At 35.8% G+C, this 17,662-nt stretch overlaps 1 protein-coding gene across 1 annotated transcript in view; it reads left to right on the top strand.

Moving 5' to 3' along the window:
* The first annotated feature begins 401 nt into the window (after window positions 1-401).
* LOC106085042 (calcium-transporting ATPase type 2C member 1) overlaps window positions 402-17,662 on the top strand; it is a 661,371-nt gene continuing 644,110 nt past the window's right edge. The window contains exon 1 of the mRNA XM_059370779.1: window positions 402-2,622. Within this exon, the coding sequence (XP_059226762.1) occupies window positions 2,269-2,622 (354 nt within the window). The 5' untranslated portion in view covers window positions 402-2,268. The remainder of the gene's footprint in view (window positions 2,623-17,662) is intronic.

Here is a 17,662-nt window from a genome sequence, read left to right as displayed (position 1 = left end):
AACTTTGCCGATAATTTGAATTTGTACATTGTTTAATTTTTTTTATTTATTTCAAAAAACTTAGGCTTTTTTCTAGGCATTACAATGTTTGGATAGCTTTATAAAGTTACCATCATATAGGTACCCATGCATATTGTGAACTCTTTTCTCTTATAAAAATTCATATAATATTTACAAATTATCGTTATTTTCCAGTTCCCCCCAAACAACATCACCAGTGTTGCCGAAAATGTCAAAGGGTACTAAATGTTAGTACACTCCCTTATATTTGCAACCCTGACAGGACTATTAAACGCATGCGCTAAAATGCATATGGATTATTTTTTCGTTTTGCCAGTGGACGCTAGCATTTTCAATAATTCTCATTTCAATAGTCGAATAAACGAATAAAGACGTGGTATGCCAACGGAATATATCGCGCGGTGGTAGTTGTGTGAATAACTAAGAAAAACAAACAAACATACAAACCCTAACTAACCCTCTTACACGCAGTGGTATGTGACAGTAATAGGAAAAAAGAAATGCAAAATTCTCATTGGAATTTAGGTGCGGAAAATGCAAATGTGGAAGTTGTGCAACAATTAGCAAAGTCAATCCAGTGATAATTTTCTTTGTCATAAGACGAAAACGAAAAGAAAATACCAAGGAAAGCATTAACTTCCACCCAAAGACGGGGAGCAGCATTTTGCCACCAAACGGGTGTGTGCGTGTGTGAGTGTTTAAGAGTGGGCCGTTGTTATTCCGTTTCTTTTTGTTGCGTGCGTACATGTGTGTGTTTACGAGTGTTTTTTTTTTACTGTGTATTCTTTATGCCTCTTTAAGCATTCAATGAAGCAACGTGCATTTGCCGCTGCCGTCTTTGCTGACGCCGCTTTTTAAGGCTCATTTGAGTTTGTGCTTGTCACTACCGGGTGCTTTCATTTTGGGGGAGGCTGCTCCAATTTTTGCCAATGGAGCTGGCGACATGTGTTTTACAACATCAACAATAGAAACAACAGCAACAACAGCAAGAAAAGAAGAGTCGTAGCTTTGCCAGGCAAAACTACCAAACAAAAGAATTGAATTTTTCCCTTAACAAAAGGAAATCATAAGAAGAAGAAGTATAAGAAAATATAAAAACTCTGCCCGTAGAAGGTGACAAATACTAGAAAAAAACCTGTTGGTGAAAATCTATCTAGAGCATAACGTGAAGCCACTCACTCAATGAACACGCAGCCAGTTAGTTTCCAACGGCGACAACAACAGCTGCACTAGACGATTAAAGGATTTTCTAAGCAAAAGGAAACAGAAAAACCCCAAAGCAAAAATAAGAAAAAACGGAAACAACAAAAATCGATTGCTCCCATTCTGCAAAGTTAAGCAGCAGCAGCATTAAGGGTAGCAACAAACGAGAAACGTTAGTGTAAAAAAACAAAGAAACGTGAAGTTGCATTAAAACCAAAACATAAGTGTTTAAGTTTATAAAAAGAAATTAAACAAAATTTATTAAATACTTGTAATGTGAAAGAGTGAAGTTTGTCAAACAAATTTAACAATTCATCAACCACCACCATTCTGTCTGGCTTTGCTTTTACATTCAGTGTAGTGCATGGTGGCATGACTCACTTGAGAAACCCTCAAAGATAAACAATAACAACAAACCCCATATAAAGAGTAACAACAAAAAAAAAAAAAACCCCAACATACCACATCACAACAAATGGCAACTGCATTGAGGGCCAGCCTGGCGAATTGTCAAAATATACAGAGAGAGAGTGTATGTGTATTTGTGTATTTATATGAAAGTTGTCTGTCACTGAGAGAAGGCAAAACAAAAAACACTGAGTAAGTGCCAGAACTCCAAACCAAAAAATAAAGAGAGAGAGCCATTAGGTAGCAAAGGGGCTCGTTAGTGCATTAAAACAATTCAATTCAATTCCATCAAATCAATTCAATTGTGGTGTGGTGTTTTTTTTCTCATGGCGTTACTGTAATTGCATCATCGTGGTGTTTTACAACAAAAACAACAGCAACAACTACTCCCCATTAGAAGCTACAAAACATAAAATATCAACAATACGGATTCAGTGTTTACATTCATGTTGTTTTTGTAATAGCAAAAAAAAAACAAAATTTTGGGGTAAGCCAATGATTAAGCATTTGTGTGAATGCTGCTTTAAACCCAACTAAAATTTTGTAAACGTAAAGCCGTTTTTTTTTATTTCTTAAACATTGTGTCGGTTCGAGGTCTTTCCGTTTTTTTGAGTTTCGAAACAAAAATTCAAGGCAATGAAAAACCATAAGAAATATGCGAAATTACCCCAAGATTTAGATTTAAGTTTTCAAGAACAATTGGAAATTGATACTGCCGTCACGGATGATTTCAATTTGAGTGCCGGTTCCGGTCTTGATGAGGACGACGATAATATTTTGGACGATCACGAAGAAGTAGACGACGACGGTGATTGTGACGACGACGACGAGGAGGAAGACGAAATTGTTATAGCCACTGCAGCAGCAGCGGTCACTGGCCTGGTTGGTACTGGATCAGGAGCAAGATTGGCCAACGCCGCCGCCATTGCCAGAAAACAGCAGATCAATCGAAAAGTTTTATCCGGACTGGGAAGAGATAGTGTAATTGAGGTAAGTCCTTTATATATGTTTATAAATTTCAAGGATATTTTTATTTTAAATTTACGACGTCTAGGCGGATTTTCTGAAGCATTATTTAAGTTTTAGCTGTTATTCATATGCCAACCAACACTTGTCTTCTGATAATAGTTTTTAATCGAAAGAAGCTGACAAATAGCTGATAATTTGACAGATAAGTGATCATACATAAAACTAAGCTGCTCGCAGCGGCATAGTCTTGGATTATTGAAACTCTGGTATTGCCATCTGGAAGTTCATGCTACACGGATGGATTAAAGCTAGAGGACAAAGTGGACATGGGTGTCTACATTGAGAACCCAGGCACAGAGATCTATTACGGACTGCCTGCAGGCAGAGATCCGGGCGATGTAAAAATGCGTGAGGCGGTATAGTGTTTACGCACAGTGAACTGCCCATCAGGGCTGAAACAATTAGGGCGATAAAGTCACGAAGAGTCTTTAAATGTAAGAGGGAGATTAACGCATTCTCTGAGAACGGCACAGCCCACACTACGAGGGAATGAAAGAGCAGACGACTTGGCGGTGAAGGCTGTCGTCATAAGCTTGGTTTATCCAAAGCCTCTCGTTTATCCTTCGAGTGACACATTCCGAGTGAAGGATGTGGGCGACGAACGCGTATTTGTTACTGTGGAACAGTGAAACGGTCGGTAGGACGACGAAAATCCTATAGGGAAAGGATGTAAGAAGAAGATCAGTATAGCTTTCGGTATGACAACAGGACATATAGGACTACTTATCCAGAAAAGAAGAACCAAGTGATAGAATGTGTAGGGCCATGTGGGGAAGATGATGAGAAGTTGTAGCATTTCCTTTGTCATTGCCCAGCTTTCGCGGCTAACATACACCGACACTAAGGTGGGGACACAATGTCAGACATGAACCGACTTAGGAGGCTGGAATGTATAACAATTATGGATTTGGTTAATAGCACGAAAATCATGGCTTTATATTTTTCCGGTGTTATTTTTTAGAAAATTTTAGAGAAAATTTCATGGAAATTTTAGCTTCAGAAACAATTTTATGGAAATTTTGTCTTTAGATAAAATTTCATGACAATTTTGTCTTTAAGGAAAATTTCATGGAAATTGTGTCTATAGAGAAAATTTCATGGAAATTTTGTCTTTCGCGAAAATTTCATGAACATTTTGTCTTTAGAGAAAATTTTATGGAAATTGTGTCTATAGAGAAAATTTCATGGAAATTGTGTCTATAGAGAAAATTTCATGGAAATTTTGTATAAGAGAAAATTTCATGGAAATTTTGTCTTTAGAGAAAATTTCATGGAAATTGTGTCTATAGAGAAAATTTCATGGAAATTTTGTCTTTAGAGAATATTTCATGGAAATTGTGTCTGTAGAGAAAATTTCATGGAAATATTGTATAAGAGAAAATTTCATGGAAATTTTGTCTTAAGAGAAAATTTTATGGAAATTTTGTCTTTAGAGAAAATTTCATGGAAATTTTGTCTTTAGAGAAAATTTCATGGAAATTTTGTCTTTAGAGAAAATTTCATGGAAATTTTGTCTTTAGAGAAAATTTCATGGAAATTTTGTCTTTAGAGAAAATTTCATGGAAATTTTGTCTTTAGAGAAAATTTCATGGAAATTTTGTCTTTAGAGAAAATTTCATGGAAATTTTGTCTTTAGAGAAAATTTCATGGAAATTTTGTCTTTAGAGAAAATTTCATGGAAATTTTGTCTTTAGAAAAAATTTCATGGAAATTTTGTCTTTAGAGAAAATTTCATGGAAATTTTGTCTTTAGAGAAAATTTCATGGAAATTTTGTCTTTAGAGAAAATTTCATGGAAATTTTGTCTTTAGAGAAAATTTCATGGAAATTTTTTTTTAGAGAAAATTTCATGGAAATTTTGTCTTTAGAGAAAATTTCATGGAAATTTTGTATAAGAGAAAATTTCATGGAAATTTTGTCTTTAGAGAAAATTTCATGGAAATTTTGTCTTTAGAGCACATTTCATGGAAATTTTGCCTTCAGAGAAAATTTCTTGGACAATTTTTAGAGAAAATTTCATGGAAATTTTGTTTAAGAGAAAATTTTATGGAAATATTTTCTTAAGAAAAAATTTATGGAAGAAAAATGTTAATTAAAATTTGTCCTTAGAGAAAAGTCAAAATTTTCATGAAAATTTCTCTTAGACAAATTTTTTATTATATTTTCTTTAAGGACAAAATTTAATAAAAAATTTTCATTTAATTTTCTTTAAACACAAAATCTATGAGAACTGTTTTATAAATGTTGTCTTTAGACCATATTTAATGGAAATTGTGTCTTAATAGAAAATGTGATTGAAATTGTGTCTTTAGAGAATGTTTCATGGAAATATTATGTCTAGAGAAAATTTCATGGAAATAATATCTCTAGAGAAAATTTCATGAAATTTATGTCTTTATAGGAAACTAGCTTAACTGGGCCGGCTCCGCTGCGCCTTTTTTTACTTTATATGGAACAAAATTATACTTTGAATATTTATTTTCGAAAATTAAAGAGCTTTTAGTGAAATACCATGCGACGAAAATAATATATGTATATCGCAAAAGCATAAATATATAAATGCCTTTTTCTGAAACCCATATGATCTTTGCTGGCCTACGAATTCGGTCGGAGGGTTTAGGTTCATTAACGTTTGGGTGTTAGATATACTCCATTATTAAAAGCATTTATTTCAGTTCGATATTGTCATGATGTCCGATTTAGGGGTGTTTTCGGGGGTGAGGTGGTCTCTTAGACACTTCGCCCAGAAAAAATATCAGCATCGTGCTCTTCTCTTAAATACCATTCATTTAAACCCCATATTGCCATTGGTTTAATGGTAGTTTATGGGATGAGGTGTCCTCAAACAAGGGGTGGTGCCCCAAATACATGGTCCCGCATTTGGATATCAGATTTGTATTCTACTCCCAAATACCTTTATTTGAGCCCCATATTGCGAAGTTCAGTAAATAATTGTTGTTTGTGGGGTGTTTTAGGGAAGGGGTAGACCCCCAATACCTTTCACTTGAGCCCCACATTGACGTGATTGGTAAATATGCCCTATTTAGGGGTGTTTTGGTGTGTTAGATAATCCCCCATACACTTAGCCCTGAAAATATATCAGCATTGTTCGCTACTCTCAAATATCATTTATTTGAAGCCCATATTGCCATTGTCCTCAAAATTGGATATCAAATTCGTTTTCTTATCTCCAATACCTTTCAGTTAAACCTCTTATTGAAAAATTCAACAAATATGTCCGGTTTGGGGTATGGGCCCTAAAAACTATCAATATCGAGATTCACTCCCTTTAAGACCCAAAATTGTCATGGTGAGCAGAAACGTTGTATTTGGGCGTTGTTATGGGGGTGCAGTTGGTCCCGAATGTTGATATCAGATTAATGGTCTTCTCACAAACACCTTTCATTTGAGCCCCATATTTCCATAGTCGGCAAACATGACCGGTTTCGGGGGTGTTTTGGGGGTTGGGCCGTTCAGTGACTATATAGCCTATTGCTCCTTCCGGACCACTCCCCACAATGTGTGAGTCTTTGGAAGAAATTGGTTCAACCGTTTTTGAGTCTATACGGAACAAACAAATTTATAAGCCCACAAACAATCAAACAAACACAAATTAATTTTTATTCATGGAATTTTGTTACCATGGAAAATTTCGAGAAATATTCATGAAATTTTGTTTTTAGAAAAATTTCTTGCGAATTTGTTCTAAGAGATCATTTCCTTAAAAATTATTGTTTAATGGAAAATTTCGAGAAAATCCATGGAAGACAAATTTTCATGAAACTTTGTTTTTAAGCAAAATATCATGGATATTTTGTTTCAGAGAAAATTTCATGGAAATTGTGCCCTTAGTAAAATTTCATGGAAATTTTTTCTTTAGAGAAAATTTCATGGAAATTTTGTCGTTTGAGAAAATTGCATGGAAATTTTATCTTTAGAGAAAATTTTATGAAAGTTTTGTTTAACAGAAAATTTAGTAAAAATTCTGTTAAAGAGAAAATTTAATGAAAATTTTGGCTTAAGATAAAAATTTATTGAAAATTTTGGCTTAAAAAAATATCATGGGAATTTTGTTAACATGGAAAATTTCGAGAAATATTCAGAAAATGTTGTTTTTAGAAAAATTTAGAAATAGAAAATTTAATGAAAATTTTTTCTTAAGAGAAATTTTAGAGAAATATTCATGGAAATTTGTTTGGTCCTACGGGAAAATTTTACTAAAATTTTGTTTAAAAAAAAATGTTTTTCCAAATTGTGTCCCAAGAGAAAAATTCTTGGAAATTGTATACTAAGGGAAAGTTTCATGAAATTTAGTTTTTAGAGCAAATTTAATAGAAATTGTGTCTTTCGACATATTACATGGAATTTTTGTCTTTACAGAAAATTTAATGGACATTTTGTTAAAAAAAAAAAAATTTTCTTGAATTTTTTGTTTAAATTCTTGTATTTTTTTTTTTTTTGAGAAATTTTCAATGAACTTTTTGGTGCATATTCGTTTATTTGTCATATAACTTTCATAGAGTTCCATATGCTTTCGACAAAGAAGTAAAATTGGATTTTTAACCTACCTCCTCTACTCCCTATCTATCACGTACTTAATTAAGAAAAGTGAAAAAAAATCAATTTTAATAATGTTTTCAAATATTTTCGTATTTTCCATCGTCTGTGCAAAGACTCCTCCTCTTTTTGGTCAAGCGACCACATAGAATTGCACTACTACGACAATGTTAAATGTAAAACAAAATGACGAAATCTAATTGGAACAGGACACGTATTCGTTCATGCCGTTATTTAATGTGAGAGTAGCCCATGAAAAAAAGGAAAAGAACTACTGCGGTTGTCCTGCAATAGGGTAAATGTCTTGGCCTAGGACATGGCTAGGGAGACGGGAGGGGTGCTAGGGATACGCACGAACAAGTAGCTATGGCGGTTTCATTAAGCTCCAAAAGTCATACACACGCGATGACATGTGCATATAAACAAGCCCCCTCCAAAAACACATTGACATGCATACTTTCATGGATGGACTAAATTGAAGTTGAAATGTTGTTCTTCAGTGCAGTTGCGATAAAAGTGTAATCCTTTGGACTATAAACAACATACGCATGTATGTATGTATGTAAGGTGAGGACACATCAAGACGAAAGCAGCACAAGGCACAGACACAAACACAAACCTAAATAAAGTTAAATTTAGTATGTGTTGCAGATAGTGAGGTAGATGTTTATCCGTGTGTGTTGACAAGTCTTCTTTTTTGTTGTTGTTTAGATTAGATTAGGTTATGCCGAAAAGTAGCAGTAGAACTATCATAGTGTTGCTGGTGGTGTTTGAGGCCATACTCTCTGATGGAAATTTCCATATATGTCTGTTAATTAAAAATGAGGTTTGTCGGTACAACCTAATACATCTGCCAATGACTTTAAGGCAAATGAAGATAACTAACTTTTTAACGTAGATTTAACGTAAAGTTTTTTCACACCCTCATAGGACAACTGCAGTACACAGCTACCTAGTTTAAAGCCCCCCAACTTTTGCCAATGGTCCTATTGAAGGTGAATAGAGCAAAATTTGCCTCTCTCAGCCTTTCCAAAATGTTGAATTTGAATAGGTATTTTATGCTTGCAGTACATGGAACATTATCTGCTCCCTAGGAAACAGATGCCACCGTGTGTACTAGAGTTGCCAAACTATCGATAATCGCAACATTCGATATTTTCGATAGTTTTAATAATAAATATCGAAAGCATCAATACTGTCGTTAATTTCCCATCACCTTTATTTCAAACGAAAATTAGAAGTTAAAATCAGGAGATCGATTTATATATATAAAGGGTGATTTTTTTGAGGTTAGGACTTTCATGCATTAGTATTTGACAGATCACGTGGGATTTCAGACATGGTGTCAAAGAGAAAGATGCTCAGTATGCTTTGACATTTCATCATGAATAGACTTACTAACGAGCAACGCTTGCAAATCATTTTCAGTGAATCATTTTCAGTGAAATCATTTTCAGTGAATCGACAAATTTTGTTCAGCGATGAGGCTAATTTCTGGTTGAATGGCTACGTAAATAAGCAAAATTGCCGCATTTGGAGTGAAGAGCAACCAGAAGCCGTTCAAGAACTGCCCATGCATCCCGAAAAATGCACTGTTTGGTGTGGTTTGTACGCTGGTGGAATCATTGGACCGTATTTTTTCAAAGATGCTGTTGGACGCAACGTTACGGTGAATGAACACATTTCGAACCGAACACTGATTTTGGTAATAAAATTCAATGATTTGCAAGCGTTGCTCGCTAGGAAGTCTATTCATGATGAAATGTCAAAGCATACTGAGCATCTTTCTCTTTGACACCATGTCTGAAATCCCACGTGATCTGTCAAATACTAATGCATGAAAATCCTAACCTCAAAAAAATCACCCTTTATATATATATCAATGCCTAGACCAAATTAAACCAAGGTTAATAAAACCAATTGGAAGTCATGAGAGAAATCATTGGAAAAACATGTTAGCCTAATCGGATGAAAATTGCGCCCTCTATAGGCGCTATGTATCTTAATGGATAGATTCACAATCGGATTGCTTATTTTTGTTTAGTTTTGCAAAAAATTTAATTTTGCGATAGGATCCATTGGAAAAATATCAATCGGTGATGAGAATTCTGTTCAACTTTTCAGGCGTAATGCTGTAAAACTCCATAAAAAAAAAAACGTCGGCGAAACGCTGGAGAAACATAGGCGAACAAGTAGTACTCTGTTTATAGTGAGGAAAATGGCAAAAAGGAATTTTAGTGGCGACGCTTGAAACCATTGTCGGCATCATTATATCCTACACCACTACTGTGGTAAAAGGTATTATAATTTAATGCCTTTGTTTGTAACACCCAGATTGAAGGGAGATAGACCCATTGATAAGTATACCGATGGACTCAGAATCACATTCTATTCTTAGCTATGTCCGTCTGTCTGTCTGTCTGCCCGTCTGTCCATGTTAATTTGTGTACCAAGTACAGTAGTTTTCGTAGTTTTCATCCGATCGTCTTCAAATTTGGTACAGTCGCGTTTTTCGGCCTAAAAACGAAGCCTATTAAAGCTGGAAAAAAATGGTTCAGATTTGCATGTAGCTCCCATATATATGTTCGTCCGATTTGCAGTAATAACGCAATAAAATGGTAATTTTTAAACAAATTCTCTTGAAATTTGGCAGGAAGGATTTTCTTTTGAATCTCGACATTACTGGTGAATTTCATAGAAATCGGTTCAGGTTCAGATGTAGCTCTTATGTTTAGATATAGCAAGCGCAACTGTGTACAACGCTTTCCTCGACGACATCCACAATATCTATACAGTTTGAACGAAATCGATTTAGATTGAGATATAGCTCCCATATATATGTTCGTCCGATTTGCAGAGTAATATTGCATGAGTAATTGCATAGTAATATTTAATAAACGATTCTCTCGAGGGACATTCTCTCGACTCTCGACATTACTGGTGAAATTCATAGAAATCGGTTCAGATTTAGATATAGCTGCCATATATATATATATATATATATATATATATATATATATATATATATATATATATATATATATATATATATATATATATATATATATATATATATATATATATAAATATATATATATATATATTTATATATATATATAAATATATATCGCACGATTTTAACTTCTAGAATCAAGCGAGCGCGTTTATTGATCCTTCTTGCCAAAATCGGCGATTGCCCTCTGACACGTCCTTTCATTTGAACACAATACATTCTTGGTCGTCCTACCTGACAGTTTGGTGGTGCTTTTATTGGGAGAAGATCGTCCGTCCGCCTGACGCTAGGACTCAAAAGACAATTTATTTGAGTCCTTTAATGCCAAGATCTACGTTTCCGGCAGGAGGGCAGGACGTAACCTAGACATTTGAATCCTTTTATTAACATAAGATTCGAAATCTAATGTCATACACCTTTCGTCAAATTCTCATATTATTCCGATCGAACAACATGTCCTATTGAAGGGTATTTAGAGCGTGGGCCGGTCCCAGACTCGGTCCCAAATATGTATATCAGATTCGTTGTCAACTCTCAAAGAACTTTCATTTTATACCCATTTTGTGATGTTGAACATTAATGCCCGTTTTGGGGGTTTGGAGAGGCCCCGTAGACACCTTGGACCAATTTCTTACAACAGATGTGTACTCAACTTCCAAACACCTTTCATTTGATACCCATATTGTCCCAACCGTTGAGGAGTTTTTGGGGGGTGGGGGCGCCTCACAAACCAAGGAATAAATTTTTTCATTAGCTTTTTATTATACTTTTAAATTCCTTCTATTTGATATCCATACTGTCCCAAACGGTTCCTATGTTTCGCTGGTGTGTTTTGGGGATTGAGAAGTCCCCGCAGGCACCAAAGAATACATTTTTATGTAAGATTTGTACTCTACTTTTAAAAAACTTTCATTTGATACCCATATTACCCAAAGCGGTAAAAGGGTCCTGTTGGGTGATGTTTTTGGGGGTGGGAAACCCCCGTTCCCCCCGAACTCTAAAGGTTACATTTTTTTGCCAAGTACGTACTCTTCTCTGAAATACCTCTCATTTGATACCCATATTGCCCAAAGCGGTGAAAGAGTCCTGTTGGCGTTTTTTTCTTTTTTTGGGGTGGGGGACCCCCGGAACTCTTAGGTTGAAATTTGTATACCAAGTTCGTACTCTACTCTTAAATACCTTTCGTTTGATACCCATATTGTCCGAATCGGTAAACATGTCCGTTCGGGTGGATTTCACGATGGGGCGTCCCCCCAGGTTATTTGACCCCAAAATTTTAGTACCCTATACCCCAAACTGTGCCATTTGAGAAAACTGCATGAAAATCGGTTCAGCCGTTTTTATACCCACCACCGACGGATGGGGGCATATTCATTTTGTCATTCCGTTTGCAACACATCGAAATATCCATTTCCGACCCTATAAAGTATATATATTCTTGATCAGCGTAAAAATCTAAGACGATCTATACATGTCCGTCCGTCTGTCCGTCTGTCTGTTGAAATCACGCTACAGTCTTCAAAAATAGAGATATTGAGCTGACATTTTGCACAGGTTCTTTTTTTTATCCATAAGCAGGTTAAGTTCGAAGATGGGCTAAATCGGACTATATCTTGATATAGCCCCCATATAGACCGATCCGCTGATTTAGGGTCTTAGGACAATAAAGGCCACATTTATTATCCGATTTTGCTGAAATTTAGGACAGTGAGTTGTCTTAGGTTCTTCGACTTCCTTCGTTAAATTGGCCCAGATCGGTTCAGATTTAGATATAGCTGCCATATAGACCGATCCTCCGGTTAAGGGTCTTAGGCCCACAAAAGCCACATTTATTGCCCGATTTTGCTGAAATTTCGGACAGTGAATTGTGTTAGGCCCTTCGACATCCTCCGTCAATTTGGCCCACATCGGTTTAGATTTGGATATAGCTGCCATATAGACCCATCCTCCAATTTAGGGTCATAGACCCATAAAAGCTACATTAATAATCCGATTTTGCTGAAATTTGGGACAGTGAGTTGTGTTAGGCCCTTCGACATCTTCCGTCAATATGGCTCAGATCGGTTTAGATTTTGATATAGCTGCCATATAGACCGATCTCTCGGTTTTAGGTTTTGGGGCCATAAAAAGCGCATTTATTGTCCGATGTTGCCGAAATTTGGGACAAAGAGTTAAGTTAAGCCCCTTCACATATTTCTGCAAGTTGGTCTAGATCGATCAAGATTTGGATATAGCTGCCATATAAACCGATCTCTCGATTTAAAGTCTTGGCCCCATAAAAGGCGCATTTTTAGTCCGATTGCACTGAAATTTGACACACTGACTTATGTTATGCTTTTCGACATCCGTGTGGTATATAGTTCAGATCGGTTTATTTTTTGATATAACTACTAAAAAGACCAATATTTTGTTATATACAATTGAACAATTGAACTTTTACTTATTAGTATCTGGTCCAAATCGGAACATAGCTGCTATGGGGCATAAGGTATGAATTTTGCACCGGATTTTGAGGAAAGGTGGTTCACATATATATCCGAGGTGGTTGGTATCCAAAGTTCGGCCCGGCCGAACTTAACGCCTTTTTACTTGTTACGGAACAGACAAACCAACAAATAACCAAATGAACAAAGCGCAACAATTTCATTTTTGTATAATAGAAGAAGAAGATGTTTAAAATTTTGTTATTTTACAATTTTGACTCTTGGGTTCTTTTGCGTTATATTTATCAATTCAGACAATTGGTTCATTACACTCACCACTTGTGTACAGGCATTTTCACCCATTTGTACTGACATATTTTTTTTATATCTAGATATTCATTCGTTCCTTCCATGCACTGTACATAAATAGTTGTGTGATAGTATTTTTATGAACGTAAAGTGAAATAAATACGAATTACTGCGAACTACTACGACACATGGAAAAAGTTAACTTTTATACAACTGGACTGGTCATAAAAGGAGCGGCAAGAGGTCACGCAGATTGTTAGGCAACCATCAGGCTTAGTGTAAATATCAATAAATGTATTTTCCTATTTCTAAATCTATAAAAAATGACAGATAGACAGACAGTGGTGAGAAGAAAAACAAGAAAAACCATGCGGCAGGGCCGAATCGTGGAAACCCATTTATTCTACATGCGAAAATTCGGTGAAACCAGCAAAAATAAAAGCCTCTAGGAACCGAACAAAGATAATCGAGGGACCGGTTAATATGGAAGCTATACCAGGTTATATATCGATTTAGACCGTACTTGGCACAGTTGTTGGAAGTCATAACTGAATACCGCATGCAAAAATTCAACCAAATCGGACAATAATTGTAGCTTGCAAGGACTCAAGAAGTCAAATCGGGAGAATGGTTTATATGGGAGCTATACCAGGTTATAGAACAATTTTAACTTGTAAGGGCTCCTGAAGTCAAACCGGGAGATCGTTTTATATGGGAAGTGTATCAGGTTATAGACAGATTTGGACCGTACTTGAAGGTCATAACATAACAGTATGTGCAAAATTTTAGCCAAATCGGACAAAAACTGTGGCTTCCAGGGGCTCAAGAAAACAAATCGGGAGATCGGTTTATATGGTAGCTATATTCAAATCTGAACCGATATGGCAATCCCCATAGACCTAATACATCAATAAGAAGTCACTGCTCAAAATTTCAAGCGTCTAGCTTTACGCGTTCGACCGCTAACGTGATTTCGACGGACGGACGCATATGGCTACATCGACTCACAATGTTGAGACGATCAAGAATATATATACTTTATGGGATTCTAGGTGAATATTGCGAGGTGTTCCAAACGGAATCACTAGATTAGTACACACCCATCCCCCGAAAAAGAGAAGAGAGGCGCCATCTACATTTTTGGGTATTTTAAAAAATTTCTTTTATTACCATAAAAGAAGAGAAGATCTAATGTTATTGGGATAACAGTATTTGAGATGCTTTTTTTCTTGTTCAAACTCACATTTTCTCTACTAATGCTGTCTTGCCTCATATGGATGCTGATGGTGTTCCTCACACTTTTTATTTACCCTTTAGAATTTTGTCTTGTTTTTTTTTTGGCCAGATTTCTTTGGGTGTTGTTTTATTTTTTATTTTTATACCCTCCACCATAAGATGGGGGGTATACTAATTTCGACATTCTGTTTGTAACTACTCGAAATATTCTTCTGAGACCCCATAAAGTATATATATTCTTGATCGTCGTGACATTTTATGTCGATCTAGCCATGTCCGTCCGTCTGTCCGTCCGTCCGTCCGTCCGTCTGTCTGTCGAAAGCACGCTAACTTTCGAAGGAGTAAAGCTAGCCGCTTGAAATTTTGCACAAATACTTCTTATTAGTGTAGGTCGGTTGTTATTGTAAATGGGCCATATCGGTCCATGTTTTGATATAGCTGCCATATAAACCGATCTTGGGTCTTGACTTCTTGAGCCTGTAGAGTGCGCAATTCTTATCCGATTGGAATGAAATTTTGCACGACGTGTTTTGCTATGATATCCAACAACTGTGCCAAGTATGGTTCAAATCGGTCCATAACCTGATATAGCTGCCATATAAACCGATCTTGGGTCTTGACTTCTTGAGCCTCTAGCGTGCGCAATTCTTATCCGATCAGAATGAAATTTTGCACAACGTGTTTTGTTATGATATCCAACAACTGTGTCAAGTATGGTCCAAATCGGTTCATAACCTGATATAGCTGCCATATAAACCGATCTTGGGTCTTGACTTCTTGAGCCTCTAGAGGGCGCAATTCTTATCCGATTGGAATGGAATTTCGCACGACGTGTTTTGTTATTATATCCAACAACAGTGCCAAGTATGGTTCAAATCGGTTCATAACCTGATGTAGCTGTCATATAAACAGATCTGGGGATTTGATTTCTTGAGCTTCTGGAGGGCGCAATTCCTATCCGATTTGGCTGAAATTTTGCATGACGTATTTTATTTTTACTTTCAACAACTGTGTCAAATAAGGTTCAAATCGGTTCATAACCTGATTTAGCTGCCATATAAACCGATCTGGGATCTTGACTTCTTGACTCCTAGAGGTCGCAATTATTATCCGATATGCCTGAAATTTTGTACGATTGATCCTCTCATGACCATCAACAAACGTGTTTATTATGGTCTGAATCGGTCTATAGCCCGATACAGATCCCATATAAATCGTTCTCTCTATTTTACTTCGTGAGCCCCAATGGGCGCAATTCTTATACGAATTGGCTGAAATTTTACACAGGTCTCCAACATATAATTTAATTGTGGTCCGAACCGGACCATATCTGGATATCGTTTTAATAGCAGAGCAACTCTTTTCTTATATCCTTTTTTGCCTAAGAAGAGATGCCGGGAAAATAACTCGACAAATGCGATCCATGGTGGAGGGTATATAAGATTCGGCCCGACCGAACTTAGCACACTTTTACTTGTTTATATTCTTTCGGATAAATAATACATTCCTTTGAACTTTCAGGCAGTTTATTCTTCCTTAATGAAAACCAATGATCATGCTGAATGGAAAACATTTTGTATTTATGCCTGGAATTTTTTCCGATTTTTGATTTATATTGACCTACTTCGATTCTGATATACGGTTCTGGGGGTTTCCAACGGAATAAAAAAAATTCTAACACTAAATCCTTTCCACTCACTGTGCACCATTTTGCTTTTATGACTGGTATTTGGCAAGAGGGACGGACAATACTCTGACCATGTATCAACAATTGTTAATCCGTTTACATACTATGTACACGCATATGCGCACATATTTAGTTAACATACACACACTTATATGGGGGTAATCGGTTTTACATCAACAGTCCATTAAAATGCCACACACAAAATCAATCGCATATGAAAACCCGCCCCGGGTTTTCCGTCATCACCTACCCCCATCCGACATCAATAAAACTGATTGCCAATGATTGTGGCATCGGCAAGGAAACGCAACAAGAAAAACCTCCTATGATAACATTATGACAAGGATTGAAATGAAATGAAATGAAATGAATGTAGGGACATACTAAACTACGAAATAAAACAAGACCATTTTCCACACATATAAGCCATCAATAGGGTGGAAACGTCGCCACCGTCTGACACATCCTGTGTTGGGGAATATTATTTTTGGTTAAAAGCACAAATTTCTATCTTATTCTAAGGGCAATGCAAAAGGCAGAGTGAAATGTACATGAAAAAGGATTTGTTGGGCCATTATGTTGTCAAACTATAAAAAAAGCTTATTAAATATATTTTTGTTTGTGTCAAACAGCAGTGGAAATGGTGGGTATGCTGAGTCCATCCAAACAGCTACTACTCCAACTGCCGCTTGTTATGCTTTTACCATAGCTCCTTCTACTCCTCGTAACCCCATTCTTTATATTCTATCACTTTTGTTGTAGCCATAGTGAGTCCTTTTTATGCTTACCACAGTATAAAAATTGGTCGTAGCATTTTTAAGAGGATTATTGGGTTGCCATTATTATTCTTCTTTGTCGTATTTGATGATGCCATTGGAAAGGACAATGTCGATTTGTTTTATTTTAAATGGCCAAACACAAAAAATTTGAATTTATTTGCTTAGGTTGACTTGAATAGATGGTGATGGTGGCTGAATAGATTACTGTGGCTGGCTGGCTGGCTGCCACTCTCAAAGCGTAACCTTAAAGGTATTTGCCAAAGGCAGTTCAATTTGTTTGGTGATTTGGGATGTTCCCTTTTGCTTGCCATGAACATCCTGTCTTGCCACTTAAAATGTATTGTCTTAAAATCAAACAGAGACCGGAAGTTACTTAAAACAGAAATCGCTTACAAATTCTAAAGATTTTAATCGTTGCCAAGTAGCAGCATTAGCCGATTGTTAAGGAAATACTATTTGCAAAAAGCCGCGGGAAAAACTTGACATCAAAAGGGTTGGTTGGAGTTGGAGGAAAAGTATTTTCTCTATGCCTTTTCTTTAAGTAAAGGAAGCTTTTATCAAACGTGGAAAAGTTGGTTCATGCCTTTAATGGCTTAAAAGCCAGTAAAATGGGATTTTTTTTAGTTATAACAGTTTTGAAAGTGTTATACTGTGTATGTATCAACTGTTACCATATAGATTATTGAGAACAAGACTTAGAAATTTTAAGGAAATACAGCTTATTTCAATAGCGGCTCAAATTATAACAGTTTGAAAAGTGTTATACTTAAGAAAAATAATGTGCTGCCATACTTTTAAGTGTGTTAAATGGTTAATTTTTTAAATATGTAAGGAAAAAAATTTAAATAAATAAAAAAATAAATGTTCATGGCAAATAGCAGTTCTTATAAAACGAGTTAATTGGAAGATTAAGAACATAATCATCTCCTGCAAATTTCTTCAAATTTAAATAGTTTTTAGATGTTAAAAAAGTTTATAATCTCTTTTTAGTGTGTAAT

This window comes from Stomoxys calcitrans, chromosome 1 (assembly GCF_963082655.1).
Source record: "Stomoxys calcitrans chromosome 1, idStoCalc2.1, whole genome shotgun sequence".
NCBI classification, from domain to species: Eukaryota; Metazoa; Arthropoda; class Insecta; order Diptera; family Muscidae; genus Stomoxys; species Stomoxys calcitrans.
Note: the sequence above shows the minus strand (reverse complement) of the source record. Positions and strands in the feature narration are given on the sequence as shown.